General features: G+C 54.9%; 1 protein-coding gene across 2 annotated transcripts; it reads left to right on the top strand.

The window, feature by feature from the left end:
* The first annotated feature begins 1,772 nt into the window (after window positions 1-1,772).
* On the top strand, window positions 1,773-25,069 carry LOC105486722 (Janus kinase 3). 2 transcript variants are annotated; one of them, XM_071088015.1, is made up of 24 exons: window positions 1,773-1,904; window positions 5,785-5,981; window positions 6,314-6,437; window positions 6,736-6,847; window positions 7,042-7,187; window positions 7,604-7,898; window positions 8,452-8,574; window positions 8,668-8,825; window positions 9,876-9,987; window positions 10,842-11,028; window positions 12,418-12,545; window positions 12,745-12,876; window positions 13,595-13,679; window positions 14,892-15,019; window positions 15,749-15,881; window positions 15,961-16,112; window positions 16,243-16,393; window positions 18,051-18,190; window positions 18,272-18,461; window positions 19,172-19,296; window positions 19,577-19,749; window positions 20,342-20,459; window positions 20,746-20,856; window positions 22,930-25,069. In XM_071088015.1, the coding sequence occupies exons 1-24, from the start codon at window positions 1,789-1,791 to the stop codon at window positions 23,095-23,097; spliced, it is 3,504 nt and encodes a 1,167-aa protein (XP_070944116.1). In that variant the 5' UTR covers window positions 1,773-1,788; the 3' UTR covers window positions 23,098-25,069. The 2 variants fall into 2 exon arrangements, with proteins under 2 accessions (XP_070944116.1, XP_070944117.1); XM_071088016.1 differs by lacking the exon at window positions 1,773-1,904 and adding an exon at window positions 3,825-3,899.
* The last annotated feature ends 794 nt before the right edge of the window (window positions 25,070-25,863 follow it).

Here is a 25,863-nt window from a genome sequence, read left to right as displayed (position 1 = left end):
CAGCCTCCCAAAGTGCTGGGATTACAGGTTTGAGCCAATGCTCTTGGCCACAACTTCTTAAATCTATTCCTTTTTTTTTTTTTTTTTGAGACAGAGTCTTGCTCCGTCACCCAGGCTGGAGTGCGGTGGCATGATCTCAGCTCACTGCAACCTCCGCCTCCTGGGTTCACGTCATTCTCCTACCTCAGCCTCCTGAGTAGCTGGGATTACAGGCACATGCCACTACGCCCAGCTAATTTTTATATTTTTAGTAGAGATGGGGTTTCCCATGTTGGCTAGGCTGGTCTCGAACTCCTGGGCTCAAGCAATCTTCCCACCTGGGCCTTCCAAAGTGCTGGAATTACAGATGTGAGTGACTGCACCCAGTCACACTTGTCAGTTTATTCCTGAAGCTCTACTGCCAGGGGCTCCGATCCTATTATCCTACGAACACTGGCCCAAGTCTCTTTGCATTTGGATGCTGCCCGGGCCTTCTGCCTCTTCCATTTATAACGGCCCCTACTTCCAACCCTCCTGTGGCTCCAGATTATGATCCGGGTAAAACCCACCCTTCTCCCAAAGACCCTGATCCCCCTGTCCCCGCACGATCTTGCCCCTGTTGACCGCCCTGCAGTCCCCTTCCCCCTCATCTCACCCCTGCCCTGGCCTCCTGACTGCTCTTCAAGCTGCTAAGATCATTGCTCTCTCAAGGTCTTCGCCCATCCTGTGCCCTCCTCCTGCAGCGCCCTTTCCCTGGCCAGCTCCCTGTCCTGCCTCGGGTCCAAGTTCTAGTCTGTGCCGGTCCTGACACCCTGGCTTTCTTTGTTATCTGCGATGATTTGGCTCCTTCATTTGCTCATTGTCTCGGGGCCAGATCACAAGTTCCAAGAGGCCAGGCCGGATCCACCTGGTTTTTTAGGACTGGGCCCAGGGCACCAAAGGCAGAAGTGGGTCATTATCTCTCCCTGAGTCTTTTTTTTTTTTTGAAACGGAGTCCCGCTCTGTTGCCAGGCTAGAGTGCAGTGGTGCCATCTCGTCTCACTGCAACCTCTGCCTGCTAGGTTCAAGCAATCCTCCCACCTCAGCCTCCCGAGTAGCTGGGATTACAGGCATCACCAGGCCTGGCTAATTTTCCTATTTTTAGTAGAGATGGGGTTTCATCAGATTGGCTAGGCTGGTCTCAAACTCCTGACTTCTAGTGATCCACCCACCTCAGCCTCCCAAAGTGCTGCCACAGGCTACCACGCCTGGCTAATTTTTGTATTTTTAGTAGAGATGGAGTTTCGCCATGTTGGCTAGGCTGGTCTCAAACTCCTGATCTCAAGTGACCGCCTGCCTCAGCCTCCCAGAGTGCTGGGATTACAGGCGTGAGCCACTGCATCCAGTGTCTCCCTGAGTCTTAAAGGAGAAATACCTCAAAGAAGAACTTGACCTTCCTCTGGGGCAACTTCCCTGCTTCCCTCCTGGGCAAATCCAGCCAAGTTTCCTTCCCTGGGTGCAAAATTAGTTCCACTGGGTGCTCAACTCACACATGCGACAGATGGATTAACTGAGGCAACAGTTAATGCGACACACATGCGACAGATGGATTAACTGAGGCCAGAGCCCCCACTTAACAAGTGGGTCTAGAGTCGGCTGAGCCCCCGGTGTGACCCAGACCCTTCTCTGTGTTATCATCGGTTCCTCTGGGTTAGGGGTCTCCAGCAGCCTGTCTGAGCGGGGCGGCTGCTGCAGAGGCTTCCGGAACTTTCTGCCCCTCCTTGGCCGCCTCCCCGCCCCCGTCTCCCACAGGGCCCTGACTTTCGGTAAATGACAGTGGCTCAGGAAACCAAGGGGCCCACACAGGAAGGAGCCGAGTGGGACTTTCCTCTCGCTGCCTCCCGGCTCTGCTCTCCCTTCGAAGGTCCAGGGTCCCTGCCTGCTAGGTAAGAGCTGGTGATGCCGCAGGGCTCTGCCCAGACACTGGGGGAGGACGGTGGTGGCTGGGGATGGCTGGGCTGGCACAGGGTACTGCCAGGGCAAAGGTGAGCTCGCCTTCCAGGCCTCAGAGGAAAGCTGCCAGACAGACGCGAGCTGGGACTCGCATCCTCCGATTGCTCGCTTCTCTGGACCTCAGCTTTTAATAAGGCTGGGAGTTGCCCGCCTTGCGGACCTGGAGGGGTCACTGCGCATGTGCAATGGGGGAAGTGAGGTTGAGGGGTGGGAAGGAGGGGTTGTGGGGTGGAGTTCCCATCCCCGACCCTCCGAGCCTTCCTGGTCCAGACACAGGGTGCCCGACCATGCCAGGATGTAGAACGCTGGGGATTATAAACGGGATACCGAGGCGAAAAGAGAGCTTGAGGCCAGGAGTTCAAGACCAGCCTGGGCAATGTAGCCAGACCCCCATTTCTACAAACATTTTTAAAAAACAAACAAACAAAAAAAACCCATGGCGTTTTCTGGGCCCAAACATCACCTCTGACTTCATTGTTTTCGTTCAATATTAAAAAAAATATATGTTGTTAAGTTTTTTTTGGTTTTGGAGAGGGGGTCTTGCTATGTTGTTCAGGCAGGTCTCTAACTCCTGGCCTCAAGCCATCCCTCTGCCTCAGCCTCCTGAGCAGCTGGGATTGCAGCGGGGCGCCATTGCCACTGAAGCTTTATTTTAAACTTGATTGGGGCTGGGCACAGTGGCCCACGCATGTAATCCCAACACTTTGGGAGGCCGAGGCAGGTGGATCACTGGAGGTCAGGAGTTTGAGATCAGCCTGGTCAACATGGTGAAACCCTATCTCTACTAAAAACACAAAAATTAGCCAGGCATGGTGGCGGGTGCCTGTAATTCCAGCTACTCGGGAGGCTGAGGCAGGAGAATTGCTTGAACCTGGGAGGTGGAGTTTGCAGTGAGCCGAGATCATGCCACTGCACCCCAGCCTGGGAGACAGAATGAGAATCCGTCTCAAAAAAAAAAAAAAAGAAAAAGGCCAGGCGAGGTGGCTCACGCCTGTAATCCCAGCACTTTGGGAGGCTGAGACGGGCGGATCACCTGAGGTCAGGAGTTTGAGACCAGCCTGGCCAACATGGTGAAACCCTGTCTCTACTAAAAATACAGAAATTAGCCAGGCACAGTGGTGCGCACCTGTAATCCCAGCTACTCGGAAAGCTGAGACTGAATAGCTTGAACCCAGGAGGCAGAGGCTACAGTGAGCCAAGATCGTGCGACTGTACTCCAGCCTGGGTGACAGTGCGAGACTCCATCTCAAAACAAAACAAAACAAAACAACTTGATTGACTGATGTTGAGGGGAAGATAAAGAGGACATGCTGTGTGATTTTATTTCTATAAAGGGCAAAACTAGGCATCATCTCTCTGTGGGAGACATGGGGCTTCTCCAAGGTTCCTGGGACTAGGAATGTGCTCATTCTTGGTCTGGGCATTGGTGACATCAAAGTGTCCCTTTGGGCCGGGCGCGGTGGCTCACGCCTGTAATCCCAGCACTTTGGGAGGCCAAGGTGGGTGGATCACAAGGTCAGGAGGTCGAGATCATCCTGGCTAACACGGTGAAACCCCGACTCTACTAAAAATAGAAAAATTAGCCGGGCGTGGTGGCGGGCCCCTGTAATCCCAGCTACTCGGGAGGCTGAGTCAGGAGAATGGCGTGAACCCGGGAGGCGGAGCTTGTAGTGAGCCGAGATCGCGCCACTGCACTCCAGCCTGGGAGACAGAGCTAGACTCTGTCTCACAAAAAAAACAAAAACAGAAACAACAAAAACCCTTATTAATGCCGCCCCACCCCAGCCCTGGGGCATTATTTTGGATCGTAGTTTTGTATCGTGTTGTTGTTGTTTTTTTTTCTAGAGATAAGGTCTTGCTCTGTGGCCCAGGCTGGAATGCAGTGGTGTGATCATAGCTCAATGCAGCCTCAACCTGCAGAGCTGAAGGTATCCTCCCGCCTCAGCCTCCCAAGTAGCTGGGACTATGGGGGTGTGCCACCGTGCCTTGCTAATTTTTTAGAGATGAGGTCTCAAATTCCTAGCCTCAAGTGATCCACCCGACTCCGCCTGTCAAAGTGCTGGGATTACAAGGCTTTTTTTTCTTTTTGAGAGGCGGTCTCACTATATTGCCCAGGCTGGTTTCAAACTCCTGGTCTCAGCCAGGCGTGGTGGCTCACACATGTAATCCCGCATTTTGGGAGGCTGAGGCAGGCAGATCACTTGAGGTCAGGAGTTTGAGACCAGCCTGGACAACATAGTGAAACCCCATCTCTACTAAAAATACAAAAAAATTAGCTGGGCATGGTGGTGCCCACCTGTAATCCCAGCTACTGGGGTGGCTGAGGCACGAGAATCTCTTGAACTTGGGAGGCGGAAGTTGCAGTGAGCTGAGATCACACCACTGCACTCCAGCCTGGGCAACAGCGCGAGACTCTGTCTCAAAAAAACATAAAACAAACTCCTGGGCCGGGCGCGGTGGCTCAAGCCTGTAATCCCAGCACTTTGGGAGGCCGAGACGGGCGGATCACGAGGTCAGGAGTTCGAGACCATCCTGGCTAACACGGTGAAACCCCGTCTCTACTAAAAAATACAAAAAACTAGCCGGGCGAGGTGGTGGGCGCCTGTAGTCCCGGCTACTCGGGAGGCTGAGGCAGGAGAATGGCGTAAAAACCCGGGAGGCGGAGCTTGCAGTGAGCTGAGATCCGGCCACTGCACTCCACCCTGGGCGACACCGCGAGACTCCGTCTCAAAAAAAAAAAAAAAAAAAAAAAAAAAAAAACAAACTCCTGGTCTCAAGCTATCCTTCCTACTTGGCCTCCCACAGTGATGGGGTTACAGGTATGAGCCACTGCGCCCTGCTGGAACATAGGTTTTTGTTTGTTTGTGTTTGTTTTTCCCGATATTTTCTTCAGATCTTCTTCATTCAGGTCAATTTGAGTGACCTGCTTTTTCTCCCCGATTTTTCTCAGGGGACTCGAAGCCCCACCACTTGCCCCACCCAGCTGGGGGCCCTGAGCGCTGAGGTTTCTGAGGGCAAGTGAGCGAGAGGGTGGGAGGTGTTGGGAGCTGGGAAGCAGGGGGTCGGTTTCCTCCTGGGCCCATCCCAGGGAGGCTTTCCTTCTTTCTTTCTTTTTCTTTTTTTTTTTTTTTTTTTTTTTGAGATGGAGTCTCGCTGTGTCACCCAGGCTGGAGTGCAGTGTCGCGATCTCGGCTCACTGCAAGCTCCGCCTCCCGGGTTTACGCCATTCTCCTGCCTCAGCCTCCGAGTAGCTGGGACTACAGGCGCCCGCCACCACGCCCGGCTAGTTTTTTGTATTTTTAGTAGAGACGGGGTTTCACCATGTTAGCCAGGATGGTCTCGATCTCCTGACCTCGTCGTGATCCACCCGCCTCGGCCTCCCAAAGTGCTGGGATTACAGGCTTGAGCCACCGCGCCCGGCCCTTTCTTTCTTTCTTTCTTTTTTTTTTTTGAGACCGGCTCACTGTTGTCCAGGCTGGAGTGCAATGGCATGATCTTGGCTCACTGCAAGCTCCGCCTCCCGGGTTCAAGTGATTGTCCTGCCTCAGCCTCCTGAGTTGCTGGGATTACACGGACACACCACCACACCCAGCTAAGTTTTGCACTTCTTACAGACAAGGTTTTGCCATGTTGGCCAGGCTGGTCTCAGACTCCTAACCTCAAGTGATCCCCCTGCCTTGGTCTCCCAAAATACGGTGATTACAGGCATGAGCCACCGTGCCTGGCCTCCATTACTCCTTTCCATGCCCTCCCCGCTCAGAAGTCCAGTCCTCTCTGAGCAGGACTGAAGGGCTTTTTCTCTCTGTGGCCCAGGCAAGTTGCACTCATGGCACCTCCGAGTGAGGAGACACCCCTGATCCCTCAGCGCTCCTGCAGCCTCTTGTCCACGGAGGCTGGTGCCCTGCACGTGCTACTGCCCGCTCGGGGCCCGGGGCCCCCCCAGCGCCTATCTTTCTCCTTTGGGGACCACTTGGCTGAGGACCTGTGCGTGCAGGCTGCCAAGGCCAGCGGTGAGTGCATCTCTAGTAGATCGGGCCAGAGGAAAGGATAGGGCTGTGTGGGGCCAAGATTGGGAGCTGGAATAGTTTCCTGCAGAAGTCAGCATTGGAGCTGGGGCTTTGGGGGATGAGTAGGAGTTTGGTAATGGAGAAGGGTGTGCAGGGTGAGCCTCTGAGGCAGAGGGAATGGCCTGTGCAGACTGAGAGGTGTGACGGCACATGAAGGGAACAGCTGGTCATCTCTTGAGGTATGGAAGGATCTGGATGGTTGGGTATGATCCTGGCACTCATGAAGCCACCGATGGGGTGACTCAGGAGGAAGCTGATGGGACCGTCCCCTGTAGGCATCCTGCCTGTGTACCACTCCCTCTTTGCTCTGGCCACGGAGGACCTGTCCTACTGGTTCCCCCCGAGCCACATCTTCTCCGTGGAGGATGCCAGCACCCAAGTCCTGCTCTACAGGATTCGGTAGGAAGTGCCCCCCCCAGCCTCCAGGGATTGTACAATTTTATCATCTCCTTGCATTTTGAGGTGCCCATACCCCCGGTCCCAGGGAGGATATGATCACTACCCATTTCTCAGATGAGGAAACGGAACAGAGAGGGTGGGTCACTTGCCCAAGGTCACACAGCAAATTAAAGGTACAAGCTGGGCTCTGTGAGGCCTCTGCAGAATCTGTACCCCCCTCCCCGCCCCACCACCATACTATCACTCCTACTGAGGCTGGGTTGCACTTTCATCCCAGGGTTCTCTCCTCTCCTAACAGTTTTTACTTCCCCAATTGGTTTGGGCTGGACAAGTGCCACCGCTTCGGGCTGCGCAAGGATTTGGCCAGCGCTATCCTTGACCTGCCAGTCCTGGAGCACCTCTTTGCCCAGGTGGGGTTCCGCCTGGGGTTTGACCCAGGGGTTGGGGGCCCGAGGGACAACATCAGGGCTGGCTTGCAATCAGGTGGGGCCTCGTCTGACCCTCCCTGTGGCAGTCCAGGGGTGGGGGTCAGCCCAGGATTGGGGGGTCTTCAGGGCTTGAAGTTGGGCCGCCTCAGTTGATGCTCCCTGTGGCGGCCCCCCAGCACCGCGGTGACCTGGTGAGTGGGCGCCTTGCTGTGGGCCTCAGCCTCAAGGAGCAGGGTGAGTGTCTCAGCCTGGCCGTGCTGGACCTGGCCCGGATGGCGCGAGAGCAGGCCCAGCGGCCAGGAGAGCTGCTGAAGACTGTCAGGTGAGAGCCACCAGACTGTGGGGACGGCCTCTGCTTGGGAGTGAACAACGTGGGCTCCTTTGGGGCTTTACCGGGCTCCCAAAATGGAGCTCCCCTGCAAGCTTTCAGGGTATTCCCATGACCCAGGGCCTCCCACGAACCCAGCCCTCTCCACCTCCAGGCTCCAGCTCGAAAGACACCTGACCTCCCCCAGCTAAAAGGCCTGTGGGGTCCCTGTCCGACCTGTGGGCGCCAATGGCCCTCCCCTACTCTGAGGTCCTGTCCCCATACCTGACCCTGAATGAGAGTCTGTATGTGCCTCTTACTCCAACTGGGGCCGGACCCCAGCCCCTGGCCTAAAGCCTGGGTTTGTGTGTGTCCCCGCGGTGACTCCTCCCGACGCTGAAGACCGGCTCCCTACCCTCCAACCCCCGCAGCTACAAGGCCTGCCTGCCCCCAAGCCTGCGCGACCTGATCCAGGGCCTGAGCTTCGTGACGCGGAGGCGTATTCGGAGGACAGTGCGCAGGGCCCTGCGCCGCGTGGCCGCCTGCCAGGCCGACCGGCACTCGCTCATGGCCAAGTACATTATGGATCTGGAGCGGCTGGATCCGGCTGGGGCCGCCGAGACCTTCCACGTGAGCCTCCCTGGGGTCCCTGGTGGCCAGGACGGGCTGGGGCTGCTCCGCGTGGCTGGTGACGGAGGAATCGCCTGGACCCAGGGAGAACAGGAGGTGAGGGCGGACCCTCCGCTGGGCGGGACCAACGTGGGGTGGGGCTCGGGAGGGGCCGGAGAGTGGGCGGGGATGTGGGGCGGAGCCAAAGCGAAAGAGATGAGGAAGTGGGCGAGGCTTAAGGAGGGGCGGGGCTTAGGAAGGGAGGAGACTACGGGAGTGGGAGGGGCAAACTGAGTGAAGGGTGGGGCTGAGCGACGCCGGAATGAAAATGGGAGGGGTTGAGGAGGGAGTGGGTGGGTGGGCGCTGGAATGAGGCAGGACTAAGAGACGGAGTGAGGCTCCGAAACCTGGGAGGCTGCGAAGTGGGGCAGGGATCAAGGAGCGGGGTACCAGCAGAGAGAAGGAGGCGGGGATTGGCAGAGTGGGTGGGAGATGTTTGGGGATGGGCAGGGGAGGGGTTGAGAGGGTTGGAGTTGATAGGAGGGGGCGCGGCTTGGAAGGGTTGAGTGGGAAAGGGGTAAGGAAGGGGATGGAGTGGTTTAGGGGGCTCATGGGCATGGTTTGGTGGGATCCAGCAGGGCCCCCACTTCGGTATCCCCCTCCTTCCCAGGTCCTCCAGCCCTTCTGCGACTTTCCAGAAATCGTAGACATTAGCATCAAGCAGGCCCCGCGCGTTGGCCCGGCCGGGGAGCACCGCCTGGTCACTGTCACCAGGACAGACAACCAGATTTTGGTGGGTGCAGGATCCCCCTCCCCTCCAGCCTTACCCCGAGGGCGGGACCGGCACCCTCCGGTTGCACTGGGCTCTGACGCTTGTCCCTCGCAGGAGGCGGAGTTCCCGGGGCTGCCCGAGGCTCTGTCTTTCGTGGCGCTCGTGGACGGCTACTTCCGGCTGACCACAGACTCCCAGCACTTCTTCTGCAAGGAGGTGGCACCGCCGAGGCTGCTGGAGGAGGTGGCAGAGCAGTGCCACGGCCCCATCACGTAAGAACCTGTCCCCCATTCCCGGCCTCTGCGGCCACGCAGATTGTCCATGCTTCAGTGTCCTCACCTTCCAGGAGCCCTGGACAGGGGTCAAGTGCTCAAACCACACCTGCCCCACAGTCAGCGCTCAGTGAAGCTGAAGTATTCCTTTTGCTGCACAGGGCGACCACTACTCTCTCTCTCTCTCTGACCCTAGGGCCATTTCCTGGAGATGGATAAGTCGCCCACCTTCACCTACAGCCTCTTGTTTAATCTCCCAGGAAGGGCCAGGCATAGTGGTGCACATCTGCAATCCCAGCACTTTGAGGGGCCAAGGCGGGGATTGTTTGAACTCAGGAGTTGGAGACCAGTCTAGGCAACAAGAGAGACCCCATCTCTACAAAAAACAAAACAAAAACAAAAACAAAAACAAAACAGCTGGCTGTGGTGGTTGACCTGTAGTCCCAGCGACTCTGGAGGCTGAGGCAGGAGGATCACTTGAGCCCGGGAGTTGGTGGCTGCAGTGAGCTGAGATTGCACTCCAGGCTGGGCAACCAAACCGAGCAAGACCCTGTCTCTATTAATACAAACAAACAGATAATCTCTCAGGAAGACGCCAAGACTTACGGCCGATTTTTTTTTTTTTTTTGAGATGGAGTCTGGCTCTGTTGCCCAGGCTGGAGTGCAGTGGCACGATCTCGGCTCACTGCAGCCTCCACTTCCTGGGGTTCACACCATTCTCCTGCCTCAGCCTTCCGCGTAGCTGGGACTACAGGTGCTTGCCATCACACCCGGCTAATTTTTTGTATCATTAGTAGACACGGAGTTTCACCGTGTTAGCCAGGAAGGTGTTGATCTCCTGACCTCATGATCCGCCTGCCTCAGCCGCCCAAAGTGCTGGGATTATAGGCTTCAGCCACCACTCCCTGCCCATGGCTAATTTTATAAATGGGGGGAAAGTGTCACCTGGCAAGGATCCCAGGGCTACAGAGGTACCTGAATTTGAACCCAGGTCTCTCTGTCTTCTTCTGTCTCTGACTCCTCCCCATTCCCTCTCACCTTTCCCCACAGTCTGGACTTTGCCATAAACAAGCTTAAGACTGGGGGCTCACGTCCTGGCTCCTATGTTCTCCGCCGCAGCCCCCAGGACTTTGACAGCTTCCTCCTCACTGTCTGTGTACAGGTCGGTCTACGGCTAGGGTGGGTAGTGGAGGGCTTTCTGGAGGAGGTGACATTTGAGTTGAGATTTAAAAGATCAGTCAGCATTTGGTTCCTGAAGAATAGGAGGGAAAAGATACCCTCAGTGAACAGAACAGCATATTCAAAGGTCTAGAGACTGGAATGAGTTTGTGGTGCTTTAGGAGGAAGGACTGAGACTGGGCATGGTGGCTCACACCTGTAATCCCAGCATTTTGGGAGGCCAAGGCAGGCAAATCACCTGAGGTCAGGTGTTCGAGACCAGCCTGGCCAACATGGTGAAACCCCGTCTCTACTAAAAATACAAAAATTAGCTGTGTGTGTTGGCACAAGCCTGTAATCCCAGCTACTCAGGAGGCTGAGGCAGGAGAGTCGCTTGAATCTGGGAGATGGAGGTTGCAGTGGACAGAGATCATGCCATTGCACTCCAGCCTGGGGCAACAGAGCGAGACTCTGTCTCAAAAGAAAAAAAAAAAAAAAAAAAAGGCCAGGCATAGTGGCTCACACCTGTAATTTCAGCACTTTGGGAGGCCAAGGTGGGCAGATCACAAGGTCAAGAGATTGAAACCATCCTGGCCAGAATGGTGAAACCCTGTCTCTACTAAAAATACAAAACTTAGCTGGGCGTGGTGGCACGCACCTGTAGTCCCAGCTACTCGGGAGGCTGAGGCAGGAGAATCGCTTGAACCCAGAAGGCGGAGGTTGCAGTGAGCCGAGATCGTGCCATTGCACTGCAGCCTGGGCGACAGAGCCAGACTCCGTCTCCAAGAAAAAAAAGGAAGAAGGACTCAGAGGGAGAGTGTTGCTCACTCCCACTCAGGGTTCACTCCTCTTTTGCAGACCCCCCTTGGTCCTGATTATAAGGGTTGCCTCATTCGGCGCAGCCCCACAGGGAGCTTCTTTCTGGTTGGCCTCAGCCGATCCCACAGCAGTCTTCGAGAGCTCCTGGCAGCCTGCTGGGATGGGGGGCTGCACGTAGATGGGGTCACAGTGACCCTCACCTCCTGCTGTATCCCCAGACCCAAAGGTGAGCCCCCTCCTCCCCTGAAATGAGTGGCTGATCTGGGACCCTGGCTTTCTATGTCTGTGACAACTCCTGTGTGGGTGGCAAGTGGCAGAAACTGCAGATCAAGGTGGGTTAGGGAAGAAAAGGTGATTTATTGGCTCAGGAAGTTAGAGATATATAACCTTTAGGTCTGGCTTGATCTAGGCACAGCTAGATGTGAGCCATGTCACCTGCACCTAGTCTCTCTCCATCTCTCAGCTCTGGGTGCATTTCACTCTTCAACAAACCCCTCTGATGGGACAACTCGGAGATGTGAGTTCTTCAGAGTCTCCCAGAATCCCTAATAGAACCGAGCTCTGGTTGTCCACAGTGCCACTTGCTCATTAAAGCGCCCTGCAGGGCTCCTTCCTTCCTTGTCTCTCATCCCAAATCCCTGTGAGGGCTTTCTGGATCTCCTTTGAAGTAAACCATATGCCAGCCAGGTGCGATGGCTCACGTCTGTAATCCCAGCACTTTGGGGGGCTGAGGCAGACGGATCACTTGAGGTCAGGAGTTTGAGACCAGCATGGCCAACATGGTGAAACTCCATCTCTACTAAAAATACAAAAATTAGCCGGGTGTGGTGGCACACACGTGTAGTCCCAGCTACTCTGGAGGCTGAGGCAGGAGAATCATTTGACCCTGGGAGGCAGAGGTTGCAGTGAGCTGAGATCGCACCACTGCACTCCAGCCTGGGTGACAGAGCGAGACTCTGTCTCAATAAAGAAAAAAAATTGGGCCGGGCGCGGTGGCTCAAGCCTGTAATCCCAGCACTTTGGGAGGCCGAGACGGGTGGATCACAAGGTCAGGAGATCGAGACCATCCTGGCTAACACAGTGAAACCCCGTCTCTACTAAAAAATACAAAAAAAACTAGCCGGGCGAGCTGGCGGGCGCCTGTGGTCCCAGCTACTCGGGAGGCTGAGGCAGGAGAATGGCATGAACCCGGGAGGCGGAGCTTGCAGTGAGCTGAGATCAGGCCACTGCACTCCAGCCTGGGCGACAGAGCGAGACTCCGTCTCAAAAAAAAAAAAAAAAAAAAAAAAAAATTAGCCGGGCATGGTGGCACACACCTGTAGTCCCAGCTACTCGGGAGGCTGAGGCAGGAGAATCGCTTGAATCCGGGAGACGGAGGTTGCAGTGAGCTGAGATCTCGCCACTGCCCCCCTAGCCTGGGTGACAGAGTGAGACTCCGTCTCAACAACAGCAGCAACAACAAAACAAAAACAACAACAACAGAAAACCATGTGCCCTGGAGTCTTCATCAGGGGCAGCTTCTAGAGGTACCCCCAAACTAAGGCATGAGTTAGCTAACCCTTGGGGACTTTTCACCGCTGATTTCTGGTTTTTGTCCCTCATCCTCTCCCCATAGAAAAGTCCAACTTGATCGTGGTCCAGAGAGGTCGCAGCCCACCCACGTCCTCCCTGGTTCAGCCCCAATCCCAATGCCAGCTGAGTCAGATGATATTTCACAAGATCCCCGCTGACAGCCTAGAGTGGGTAAGGGGCCCTGGGAAATGGGGCGATACCTCAGTCTATGGACCAGAGACTCAGATGTGTGGCCGCAGGCACATGCTATAGCTTTGCCTTGCTTCGGTTTTCCCATCTGTAAAATGGGGCTAGCAGCTATGTATCACTTGGGCTGGGATCCTGCAGGAACCCCCTCACTGGCCCCTTCTGCTGTCCCCTCACCATTCAGCATGAGAACCTGGGCCATGGATCCTTCACCAAGATTTACCGGGGCTGTCGCCACGAGGTGGTGGATGGGGAGTCCCGAAAGACAGAGGTGCTGCTAAAAGTGATGGATGCTAAGCACAAGAACTGCATGGAGGTGAGAGTGGTGGGGACCAGACTTTTGGAGTCAGGGCTGGCTGGAGAGGGGGTCGTGGATATAGAGAAATTTAAAAACACACAGGGGCCTGGGCGTGGTGGCTCATGCCTGTAATCCCAGCACTTTGGGAGGCTGAGGCAGGAGGATGGTTTGAAGCCAGGAGTTTAAGAACAGCCTAGGCAACCTAGCGACATCTCATCTTTACAAATTTTAGGCCGGGCACAGTGGCTTACGCCTATAATCCCAGCACTTTGGGAGGGTGAGGCGGGCAGACCATCTGAGGTTGAGAGTTGGAGACCAGCCTGACCAACATGGAGAAACCCCGTCTCTACTAAAAATACAAAATCAGCCAAGCATGGTGGTGCATGCCTGTAATCCCAGCTACTCGGGAGGCTGAGGCAGGAGAATCGCTTGAGCCTGGGAAGTGGAGGTTGCACTGAGCCAAGATCGCGCCACTGCACTCCAGTCTGGGTGACAGAGGGAGACTCCATCTCAAAAAAAAAAAAAAAAAAAAAAAAAAAGAAAAGGTAGATGATAGTGGGAAGTTCCGTCCTATATCAGAAAATCATGGTAGTGCTGTGTGCACCAATGACAGACTCCAGGGCCAAAGGTGAACTGTGGCCAGATGTTCACCTAAGGCAGGTTTGTGAGCCCAAAATTTGGGATTGTTGGAGTGGAAGGAACCCACGTATCTTCTCTCCCTTCCCACCTTCCGCAGTCATTCCTGGAAGCAGCGAGCTTGATGAGCCAAGTGTCGTACCGGCATCTCGTGCTGCTCCACGGCGTGTGCATGGCTGGAGACAGTGAGAGCCCCTCACCCTCCCACCCCACCCCTGCCTCACCCAAGTCCAGGCTGTTCTTCCCGCCTCTGTTCTGAGCCTCTATATGACAGCACCAGCAATACACTGGGCCTCCGTGGATGGGGGCCACGTTCATAACCCTTTATTTATGTCTCTTCATCATCACTGCTTAGAAAGTGGCTCCAGGTTCCCACCCATACTCAGCCCCAGAATGATCTGAAGTCAGACAAACCTGGCTTTCTAATCTCTGCAGCTTTGCACGGGTCACATAACCTTTCTGAGCCTTGGTTTCATTGTTTGGGAGTCCAGGATGGGCCAAGAGCTGGGGACAGAGGCTAGAATGTGACAGGCAGGGTGTGATGAGGGGCGAGGAGGGCAGCATGGGGCACTGTGGATGATCAGAGAGCCTGCGGGGCCAGCCTGGGGGTCAGGCAATGCTTGTGGGCAGACAGATGCATTCTAAGCTGGAAAGATAAGGACAAGTGTGAATTAGGAAAGGAAGAGGAGTGTCCTAGGCAGAGGACACAGAACATGCAAAGGGTTAGAAGTAAGATACAAAGGCTGGGCATGGTGGCTCACGCTTGTAATTGAAAAGCCAAGGCGGGTGGATCACCTGAGATCGGGAGTTCAAGACCAGCCTGGTCAACATGGCAAGACCCTGTCTCTACTAAAAATACAAAATCAGCTGGGTGTGGTGGCATGCGCCTGTAGTTCCAGCTACTTGGGAGGCTGAGGCAGGAGAATAGGTTGAATCCGGGAGGCGGAGGTTGTAGTAAGCCAAGATCACGCCACTGCACTCCAGCCTGGGCAACAGAGTGAGACTCTGTGAAAGAAAGAGAAAGAAAAAAAAGAAAAGAAAGAGAGAGAGAGAGAGAAAGGAAGGAAGGAAGGAAGGAAGGAAGGAAGGAAGGAAGGAAGGAAGGAAGGAAGGAAGGAAAGAAGGAAGGAAGGAAGGAAGGAAGGAAGGAAGGAAGGAAGGAAGGAAGGAAGGAAGGAAGGAAAGAAAAGTGAGATACAGATACAGAAAGGGCTCAGCACCTTCCAGGCATTCCAGGCAAATCATTCAGAGATGGAGGTGGGAGGAGAGGTGAGTACAGGATGAACAGAGGTAGCAGGGGAGGGAACAGAGATGAGAGTTTGAGAGACCCTGAGAGCTAGGGTGTTGGCAGAACCTGCTCAACACACCCAATCCTGCCTCTCCCTGCTGCCAACCAGGCACCATGGTGCAAGAATTTGTACACCTGGGGGCGATAGACACGTATCTGCGAAAACGTGGCCACCTGGTGCCAGCCAGCTGGAAGCTGCAGGTGGTCAAACAGCTGGCCTACGCCCTCAACTATCTGGTGAGTGCTCCTCTGCCTGCTCCACCCTCCATTCCCAGGGAAGGCTTTCTCTGGGTGGAAGAGGAATTGGGAGTGGGCTCTGTAGTATGCATAGGAGTTTGGTAAATGTTCAAGGGGAGGGCATTTTAGGTTGAGGTTGTGAGAACACTAGAAGACAACAAGTCATTCATGGATGTCAGGGGCTATAGTGAATGACAAGGCTGGGCATGGAGAAAGTCTTCCTAGAAGAAGGAACATTGGAGATGGGGTCTTGAAGGTTGAGTAGAAGTTCATCAAGAGAAGAAAGGAAGGCAGGCACGTCAGGCTGTGGGAACAGCCCAGGCAAAGGCCTGCAGGCTAGATAGTGTGTTGCATCCCCTGGGGTCTATCAGGCAGTTCTGTTGGCAGGATACCAGGGTGCAAGTGTGGAAGGGAAGTCCATTGGAAGCTTGAGCAAGGGCCTTGAATGCCAGGTTGAGGAGCTTCACTTTGTGTCAAAGGCACTGGGGAGTCACAGGATGGGGTGGTGTTTGAGAAGGGGAGGAACATAGCCAGGTCAGTGTAGGGGGTGAACTAGAGGGGCAAGACAGGATGTCAAGAGTCAGGGATGATGCTGGAGCATGTCCCTGCTCCAGATGGGAAAAGCCCATCTGAGCAGTACCAAATGGGCTTTGAAGGATGTATAGGAGTTTGCCAAATAGACTCTTCATTAAATCCTCCCTGGCATTTCCCTATGCCTGGCCCCCTTAGGAGGACAAAGGCCTCCCCCATGGCAATGTCTCCGCCCGGAAGGTGCTCCTGGCTCGGGAGGGCACTGATGGGAGCCCGCCCTTCATCAAGCTAAGTGACCCTGGGGTCAGCCCCGCTGTGTTAAGCCTGGAGAGTAAGTTCCTGGAGGTGGAGGAGGGAGGGGCTGAACAGGGTAAGGAAGCGGATGCCTGATCCCACTTCCATTCCCTCAGTGCTCACCGACAGGATCCCCTGGGTGGCTCCCGAGTGTCTTCGGAAGGCCCAGACACTTAGCTTGGAAGCTGACAAGTGGGGCTTCGGCGCCACGGTCTGGGAGGTGTTTAGTGGCGTCACCATGCCCATCAGCGCCCTGGATCCTGCTAAGGTCAGAGTCTCTCACCTGGCATCGGTCTCCGAGTCCCCACTTTGACAGAAGGGTAGACTGATATCCAGTTTGGGGAGATTGGGGTGCGTCTGGTGGGTTGGGAATTACCAACTCCTCCTCTCACCCTCAGAAACTCCAATTTTATGAGGACCGGCAGCAGCTGCCAGCCCCCAAGTGGACAGAGCTGGCCCTGCTAATTCAACAGTGCATGGCCTATGAGCCAGTCCAGAGGCCCTCCTTCCGAGCCGTCATTCGTGACCTCAACAGCCTCATCTCTTCAGGTGCCCGCTGGGCCAGGTTGGGTGGGAAGGTGATGTCATATTAGGCCCAGGGGAAGGAGTGTGGTTTGCAGCAGGCCACACCTTGTGTGTCTGGCAAGGTTGGAGGGGCTGGTGACTGTGACAGTCAGTGTGAGCTTCAATGGCTGCTGTAACAAACAGTCCCCTCAGTTCAAGTTTCAACATGATGATATTTTATTTATGTATGTATTTATTTATTTTTGAGACAGAGTCTTGCTCTGTTGCCCAGGCTGGAGTACAGTGGCACAATCTCGGCTCACTGCAACCTCTGCCTCCTTGAACCTCTGGTTCAAGGGATTCTCCTGCCTCAGACTCCCAAGTAGCTGGGATTACAGGTGCATGCCACCATGCCCAGCTAATTTTTGTATTTTTGGCAGATGTGGGGTTTCACCATATTGGTCAGGCTGGTCTCAAACTCCTGACCTCAAGTGATCCTCCCGCCTCGGCCTCCCAAAGTGCTGGGATTACAGGCATGAACCACCATATCTGGCCCATTTCATTCTTTTAAAAAAATGTTTGGCTGGGTGCAGTGGCTCATGCCTGTAGTTCCAGCTATAGGTAGGTGTATCACTTGAGCCCAGGAGTTCCAGACCAGCCTGGGCAACATGGCAAAACTCCATCTCTCAAAATTAAAAACAAAAAACAAAAAACAAAAAACATTTAGCCAGGCATGGTGATGCATGCCTGTATGCATTTTTATTTTATTTTATTTTATATTTTTGAGACACCATCTTCCTCTGTCACCTAGGCTGGAGTGCAGTGGTACGATCTTGGCTCACTGCAACCTCCCTGGTTCAAGCAATTCTTGTGCCTCAGACTCCCAAGTAGCTAGGATTACAGGGGTGTGCCACCAAACACGGCTACATTTTTGTATTTTTTAGTAAAGACAGGGTTTTGACATGGTGGCTGAGCTAGTCTCAAACTCCCAGTCTCAAAAAGATCCATCCACCTCAGCCTCCAGTATTGGGATTACAGGCGTGAGCCACCACGCCTGGCTGGATTTTTTTTTTTTTTTTTTTTTTTTTTTGGTGATGGGGTCTTGCTGTGTTCACTAGGCTGGTCTTGAATTACCAGCTCAAACAATCCTCCTGGCTTAGTCTCCCAAGTAGCTGGGATTACAGGCACACACAACCATACCCAGTGTGATATTTAGTCTTTATTCGATGAGGGTGTCCAGGCCCACAGGAACCTCTCACCTTGTGGCTGCACTCACCTCTGGTGTTGGGTCTCTGTTGGATCCTTTGTGGATAAAAGAGAGAGTGTGAAGGGCCCCATACTAGGTTTCCATGGGCCACGACTGGAGGGTCACCCAGCATATCTTGTCCATCAGCCTGAGCTCAGTCATGTGGCCACATTTCATAGCAGTGGAACTGGGGAAATGAGTTCTCATTATATCCTCCATCTTTGTAGCCATGTGGAGTTGCACAGGGTGTGCACTGCACAAGGAGGCTTCCTTTGCCTGGGATGGAGTGGGAGACAACTTTTTCCAGTCTCCACAAGGTACCCTTTGGCTTGCAATGGCCCTGCCATAATGCACAGAGAGGGTCAATATGCAGATGGAGGTTGCACCGCAAGTCAACTCAGGAGTGGGGCCCAGGATGAGAGGCGCTGCTTACCACTGCCCATGCCCCCATCCCAGACTATGAGCTCCTCTCAGACCCCACACCTGGTGCCCTGGCACCTCGTGATGGGCTGTGGAATGGTGCCCAGCTCTATGCCTGCCAAGACCCCACGATCTTCGAGGAGAGACACCTCAAGTACATCTCACAGCTGGGCAAGGTAAGGTGGGCAGCGCCAGGATGGGTTGGAGAGGGCAGAGCAGCATCCAGATGACTGGACACCAGTCCTGCTATCCCCCAGGGCAACTTTGGCAGCGTGGAGCTGTGCCGCTATGACCCGCTAGGCGACAACACAGGTGCCCTGGTGGCCGTGAAACAGCTGCAGCACAGCGGGCCAGACCAGCAGAGGGACTTCCAGCGGGAGATTCAGATCCTCAAAGCACTGCACAGTGATTTCATTGTCAAGTATCGTGGTGTCAGCTACGGCCCGGGTGAGCCAGGTCCCGGATGAGTGAACTGAGACGTATGGGTGCTTTTCAAAGTGCACATTCTTACCTTCCTGCCAGGCCACTTTAGGTAGGCTGGGAACGTGATTATTGATTGATCCAGATTCACATGGGTTACAGGTTTGAATCCTGGCTCTACCCCTTACCAGTTGTGCAACCTTAACTTCTCTGAGCCTCAGTTTCTCCAGCTGAAAAAATGGGTCATTGTGATATTTACTTTGTTGTTGTTGTTTGTTTGGTTTTTTTTGAGACGGAGTCTCGCTCTGTCACCCAGGCTGGAATGCAGTGGCTCAATCTCGGCTTACTGCAACCTCTGCTTCCCAGGTTCAAGTGATTCTCCTGCCTCAGCCTCCCGAGTAGCTGGGATTACAGGAGCGTGCCACCGCACCCAGCTAATTTTTATATTTTTAGTAGAGATAGGTTTTCACCATGTTGGCCAGGCTGGTCTTGATCTCCTGACCTCAAGTGAGGGATTACAGGCGTGAGCCATTACGCCTGGCTGTGATATATAAACACATCAATGTATGTTGTAGAAAGTACTCAAGAGATATTAGCCATGTGTAATTGTCGCGGTTCCCATATTACAGTCAGCAAAACTGAGGGCGAGAGGGACACAAGGTCCCACTGTGAAACGGGGGAAGAATGAGGGGAGGAGCACAGCTGGGCCCTGCTGTGACAGCTCCTGCCTTCTCCAGGCCGCCAGAGCCTGCGGCTGGTCATGGAGTACCTGCCCAGCGGCTGCTTGCGCGACTTCCTGCAGCGGCACCGCGCGCGCCTGGATGCCAGCCGCCTCCTGCTCTACTCCTCGCAGATCTGCAAGGTGCGAGGGGGCGCTCCGGGACTTGTGGGGATTCAGCTGGCTCGGCCTGGGCAGGGGTCTGCGTGGAGGTCGCGGTGAAGGCTGAGGAGTGAAGTTTGGGGTCCAGGTCTCGGGAGTGGTGGGGTTGGCTTAGGGTTCAGGATCAGAACTTCAGTGAAGGATGGCTCGAGGGTAGGGTTAGAGTTGGGGTCTGGGTTAGGGTTAGACTCCAGGTCAGGCTTGGGGTGCCTGCCGGATTAGCCTGGAATCCTCTCTGCACGCTCACACCGCCCGCCCACAGGGCATGGAGTATCTGGGCTCCCGCCGCTGCGTGCACCGCGACCTGGCCGCCCGAAATATCCTGGTGGAGAGCGAGGCACACGTCAAGATCGCTGACTTCGGCCTAGCTAAGCTGCTGCCGCTTGACAAAGACTACTACGTGGTCCGCGAGCCGGGCCAGAGCCCCATTTTCTGGTGGGGAACCAGCGCCCAGGCTCCGCCCCTACTCCCCACGGCTCTGGCTCCTCTCCCAGCCATGGCCCCGCCCACTGCCGCCGCTTTGTTCCCCAGCCTTAGCCCCGCCCTTCCTCCGCTCCAGCTTTGGCCCCTCCCACTCCCCCAGAGCCCCGCCCCCTCAACAGCACTAGCTCCTCCTCTCCTGCAGCCCTGCTGTCAGCTGCCCCCAGCCTTAGCCCCGCACTTCTCTCAGCTCTCGCCCCGCCCAAACTTAAGAGCCCCACCCCTCCAACACCCTGGCTCCGCCCCTCAGTGCTGGCCCCTCTTAGTTCCGCCCTTCCCCTAGTTCTGGCCACCCCCCTCGACTCTGGCTCCGCCCCATCTCCGCCCCTCCACGCTGGCCCCGCCCCCTCCCCTTGGCTCTTCCAGGGCACCTCCCAGAGCTGGAGAATCCGCCCATCCCACAGCCAGGGAAACCAAGACCCTGGAGACGGGACTGACCGGCACACAGTCCCCACCTACCCTGACCAGTTCCCCATTCCAAGGCTGCCCCCCTCTTCCTGTCTTTTCTCCACCCTCGCATCTCAAGACCTCACTGTCCCCTCTCCAGGTATGCCCCCGAATCCCTCTCGGACAACATCTTCTCTCGCCAGTCAGACGTCTGGAGCTTCGGGGTCGTCCTGTACGAGCTCTTCACCTACTGCGACAAAAGCTGCAGCCCCTCGGCCGTGAGTCGGCTCCCGTGGGCCCCCAGCCTCCTTCTCCCTCCACGCCCCTCGTGGCCAGTCTCCAACCTGTCTGCGCCTGCGTCCCTCTTTAGCATGGGGTCACCTGGTCCCAGCATCATAGGCCTCAGTGGGAAGGACCCTACCTCACTTTTCTGACCCCTTCACGGTGCAGGCAGCCCCTCCCCGTTCCATCACAGGTGGCCCCTCCCCTCCACCCACGGGTGGCCCCTCCCCCTCCACCCACGGAGGCCCCTCCCCCACCACATGCGCTCCTCCTTGACTCCAGGAGTTTCTGCGGATGATGGGATGTGAGCGGGATGTCCCCGCCCTCTGCCGCCTCCTGGAACTGCTGGAGGAGGGCCAGAGGCTGCCGGCGCCTCCTGCCTGCCCTGCTGAGGTGAGCGCCAGCCTCAGTTTCCCAGTTTGTAGATTGGGCCGGGGTCTCGGGCAAGCCAGCTGGCGCCTGAGTCTCTGGACTGAGAGAGAGGCTAGAGTGTGAGGCTGATGAGGATCCTGACCCCCCACTTGGCTACTCTCTTGCTGTGAGGCAAGTCAGAGCATAGAGATGGGGGCTCACTCTGTTGCCCAGGCTGGGGCGCAATTATAGCTCACTACAACCTCCACCTCCTGTTCAAACCAGTCTGGGCAACATAGTGAGACCCTGTCTCTACAATAATACAAGCATTAGCCGGTGTGGTGACATGCACCTGTGGTTTTAGCTACTAGGGAGGTTGAGGCAGGAGGATTGCTTGAGCCCAGGAGGTCAAGGCTGCAGTGAGCCATTATTGTGCCACTGCACTCCAGCCTGGACAACAGAGTGACACCCTGTCTCAAAACAAAACAAAACAAAACAAAAAAAATTCTGGTAGTGGTAAGTGCCTTGAAAGAGATGAACAGAGGGAAATGGTGGGGTGGGGGTGGTCAAACAGGGCCTCTTAGGGGGGGCGATGCTGGAAGGAGGAGAAGCCTACCCACGAGTAAAGCTAGGAGAAGAAATTTCCGGTGGAAGACACGGAAGGGACAAAGGCCTTGGGGAGGGAATGAGCTGGGTGCGTTTAAGCACCAGTGCGATGGATGCAGGTGTGACTGCCTGGAACAAATGAGGCAAGGAGGGATGGAGATGAGCGAAGGAGGGCATCAGGAGAGAGGTGGTTTTTTTTTTTTTTTTTTGAGACAGGGTTTCGCTCTCCTTGCCCAGGCTGGAGTGCAATGGCGTGATCTCGGCTCACTGCAACCTCCACCTCCCAGGTTCAAGCAATTCTTCTGCCTTAGACTCCCAGGTAGCTGGGATTATAGGCGCACGCTACCACGCCCAGCTATTTTTTTTTTCTTTTTTTTTTTTTGAGACGGAGTTTCACTCTGTCACCCAGGCTGGAGTGCAGTGGCGCAATCTTGGCTCACTGCAAACTCCGCCTCCCGGGTTCATGCCATTCTCCTGCCTCAGCCTCCCAAGTAGCTGGGACTACAGGCGCCTGCCACCACACCTGGCTAATTTTTTGTATTTTTTAGTAGAGACGGGGTTTCACTGTGTTAGCCGGGATGGTCTCAATCTCCTGACCTCATGATCTGCCTGCCTCGGCCTCCCAAAGTGCTGGGATTACAGGCGTGAGCCTCCGCGCCCGGCCTAATTTTTTTTCTTTTTCTTTTTAGTTAAGATGGGGTTTCTCCATGTTGGTCAGGGTGGTCTTGAAAGAAGTGTGTTCTAAGATCCATAGGGGCTGGGTGCGGTGGCTCATGCCTGTAATCCCAGCACTTTGGGAGGCCGAGGCGAGTGGATCACATGAGGTCAGGAGTTCAAGACCAGCCTGACCAACATGATGAAACCCCGTCTCTACTAAAAATACAAACTTAGCCAGGTATGGTGGTGTGTGCATGTAATCCCAGCTACTTGGGAGGCTGAGGCAGGAGAACCACTTGAACCTAGGAGGCAGAGGTTGCAGTAAGCCGAGATCGCACCACTGCATTCCAGCCTGGGCAACAAGAGCGAAACTTTGTCTCAAATAAATAAATAAATAAATAAATAAATGAAATCCCTAGGGAGCCATGGGAGGTTTTGGAGCAGAGATGGGATGGAAATTAATTTGTGTTTTAAAACTGAATGGGGCTGAGTGTGGTGGCTCATGCCTATAATCCAAGCACTTTGAGAGGCCGAGACAGGTGGATCACCTGAGGTCAGGAGTTTGAGACCAACCTGGCCAACATGGTGAAACCCCGTCTCTACTAAAAATACAAAACTAGCGGGGCGTGGTGGCACGCACCTGTAATCCCAGCTACTTGGGAAGCTGAGGCAGGATAATTGCTTGAACCCGGGAGGTGGAGGTGGCAGTGAGCCAAGATCATGCCATTGCACTCCAGACTGGACAACAGAGCTAGACTCCGTCTCAAAAAAACAAAAACAAATACACTGAATGGGAGTCGTGTCCTTCTGATTGCTCAGGCATGACCCCATTCTCTGTCCCCCACTCCTCAGGTTCACGAGCTCATGAAGCTGTGCTGGGCCCCTAGCCCACAGGACCGCCCATCATTCAGCACCCTGGGCCCCCAGCTGGACATGCTATGGAGCGGAAGCCGGGGGTGTGAGACTCACGCCTTCACTGCTCACCCAGAGGGCAAACCACACTCCCTGTCCTTTTTATAGCTCCTGCCGGCAGACCTCTGGATTAGGTCTCTGTTGATTGGCTGTGTGACCTTAGACAGGGAACTGCCCCTCTCTGGGCCTCAGAGGCTTTATAAGGGTCCTCTACTTCAGGAACACCCCCATGACATTGCATTTGGCGGGCTCCCGTGGCTTGTGGAATAGCCTGTGGCCTTTGCAATCTGTTAAGATTCAAGACAGATTGGCAGATGTGCCAGTGACGTTCTCTGAGTCCTGGTCCAAAGAAGCAAGGAACCAAATTTAAGACCCTCCCATCTTCCTATCCCCTCAAGCCCTGGCCCCCTGAGTTTCCTTTTCTCTCTCTCTCTCTTTTTATTCTTATTTTTATTTTTGCGACAGAGCCTCGCTCTGTTACCCAGGGTGGAGTGCAGTGGTGCGATCTCGGCTCGGTGCAACCTCTGCTTCCCAGGTTCAAGTGATTCTCCTGCCTCAGCCTCCTGAGTAGCTGGGATTACAGGTGTGCACCACCATACCCAGCTAATTTTTTTTATTTTCAGTAGAGATGAGGTTTCACCATGACGGCCAGGCTGATCTCAAACTCCTGACCTCAAGTGATCCTCCCACCTCAGCCTCCCAAAGTGTTGGAATAATAGGCATGAGCCACCACGCCCGGGCTTTTATTTTTTTAATTTTTTTATTTATTTTTTTTTTTGAGACGGAGTCTCGCTGTGTCGCCCAGGCTGGAGTGCAGTGGCGCGATCTCGGCTCACTGCAAGCTCCGCCTCCTGGGTTCACGCCATTCTCCTGCCTCAGCCTCCGAGTAGCTGGGACTACAGGCGCCCGCCACCACGCCCAGCTAGTTTTTTGTATTTTTAGTAGAGACGGGGTTTCACCGTGTTAGCCAGGATGGTCTCGATCTCCTGACCTCGTGATCCACCCGCCTCGGCCTCCCAAAGTGCTGGGATTACAGGCTTGAGCCACCGCGCCCGGCCTTATTTTTTTAAATTTATAATTATTAATTTTAAGAGACAGGATCTTGCTATGTTGCCCAGGCTGGTCTTGAACTCCTGGGCTACAGTGATCCTTCTGCCTCAGCCTCCCAAATAGCTGGGACTACAGGCACCCAGTTTTGAGTTTCCTGTCTTATTTTCAATGGTGACATTCATGTAGCTTTAAATGTATATGATCTGACTTCTGCTCCCCGATCTCTTGTTTCTCTGGAGGAAGCCAAGGACAAGAGCTGTTGCCCTGGCTGGGACTCTGTCTTTTGGGGTAGCCCGTGTATCTCTTTGGTATCCTGTAAGGGGGCAGGAGGGGCTGGGGTCCCAGTCCACCCTAATGGTACCTGAGCATCCCAGGGCTTCAGTTTTCCCACCTGTCCAATGGGACCCCTTCTGTCCTCACCCTACAAGGGGCACAAAGGGATGACACCAAACCTGGCAGGAACTTTTCACGAAGTCAAGGGAAGGAAAGACATTCCTGGCAGAGGGAACAGCATGCCAAGTGTGAGAAGGCTCAGAGTAAGGAGGTTAAGAGTCCAGGTATTGGAGCCTAGGGTTTTGCCCCTTCTACGCTGTGTGACGGTGGGCAAGTTCCTTTCCCTCTCTGGGTCTCAGTTCCGTCACCCGCAAAATGGGCAGAGCTTACCCCTTGGCTGTGCAGGGTCAACTTTCTGACTGGTGAGAGGGATTCTCATGCAGGTTAAGCTCCTGCTGCTCCTCCTCACCTACCTGCAAAGCTTTTCTGCCACTTTTGCTCCTTGGAAAACTCTTATCCATCTCTCTAAACTCTAGCTACCACATCCTTGCAGCCTTCCCTCATATACCCCCACCACTCTTGCACCCCTGTCCTTCCCTCCAGCCCCACTGTGACCCTGGAGTTGGGGAAGTGTCTGTGTCCAGCTGTCTCCCCTGACCTCAGGGTTCCTTGAGGCCTCAACGCAGAGGGGGCTCTGGGAGTGTTTGTTGACTGAATAAAGGAATTCAGTGGAAACGATGGTTTGTGCTGGACTTGGGGCGATGGGGAGCCTCAGAGGGTGTGTGAGCTGGGAGGCATGTGGTTAGGGCTGTGGGCCAGAGACCTCTCAGGGAGCCACTGTGGGGGCCCCAGGGCAGGCTGGTGGAGGAGGACCACTGGGTAGGGCTTGGCTGGAGCCCTCGAGGACAGAGCCCCCTCACTCCCAGGCCCAGCTGCTGGCCTTGGCTACAGCCTGGGGGAGCTGATTACAGGCTCTCTGTGGGTGGGGAAGGAACAGGCTGCTCTCCCAGTGGTCAGAGGACAAGGCCAGGTTGGGGGAGTGAGGCTGTGGAGAGGGGACCAACATCACTGGGGCTAGGCCACCTCCCCCACACCGGCCCCCGTCATGTGCACCTCATAACTGCTAGAAAGATGTGGAGAGTGGCCAGGTTCAGTGGCTCACGTCTGTAATCCCAGCACTTTGGGAGGCCAAGGCAGGAGGATCACTTGAGGTCAGGAGTTTGAGACCAGCCTGGCCAACATGGCGAAACTGTCTCTACTAAAAATACAAAAATGAGCGTGGTGTGCTGGCACATGCCTGTAATCCCAGCTACTCAGGAGGCTGAGGCAGGAGAATTGCTTGAAACTGGGAGGTGGAGGTTGCAGTGAGCTGAGATCATGCCATTGCACTCCAGCCTGGGCGACAGAGCGATTCCGTTTCAATAAAAAGAAAGATGTGGAAAGAGACAGACAGACAGAAGGAAACTGAGAGATGAAGGCCGAGAGAGACTCGGAGAGAGAGAGAGAGATCTCTGTCCCTACTCTCGTAGCCCCAGAGAATCCCCTAATTTG

The sequence above is a fragment of the Macaca nemestrina genome, chromosome 20, assembly GCF_043159975.1.
Source record: "Macaca nemestrina isolate mMacNem1 chromosome 20, mMacNem.hap1, whole genome shotgun sequence".
Taxonomy (NCBI): Eukaryota; Metazoa; Chordata; class Mammalia; order Primates; family Cercopithecidae; genus Macaca; species Macaca nemestrina.
This window is presented reverse-complemented; position numbering and strand designations above follow the sequence as displayed.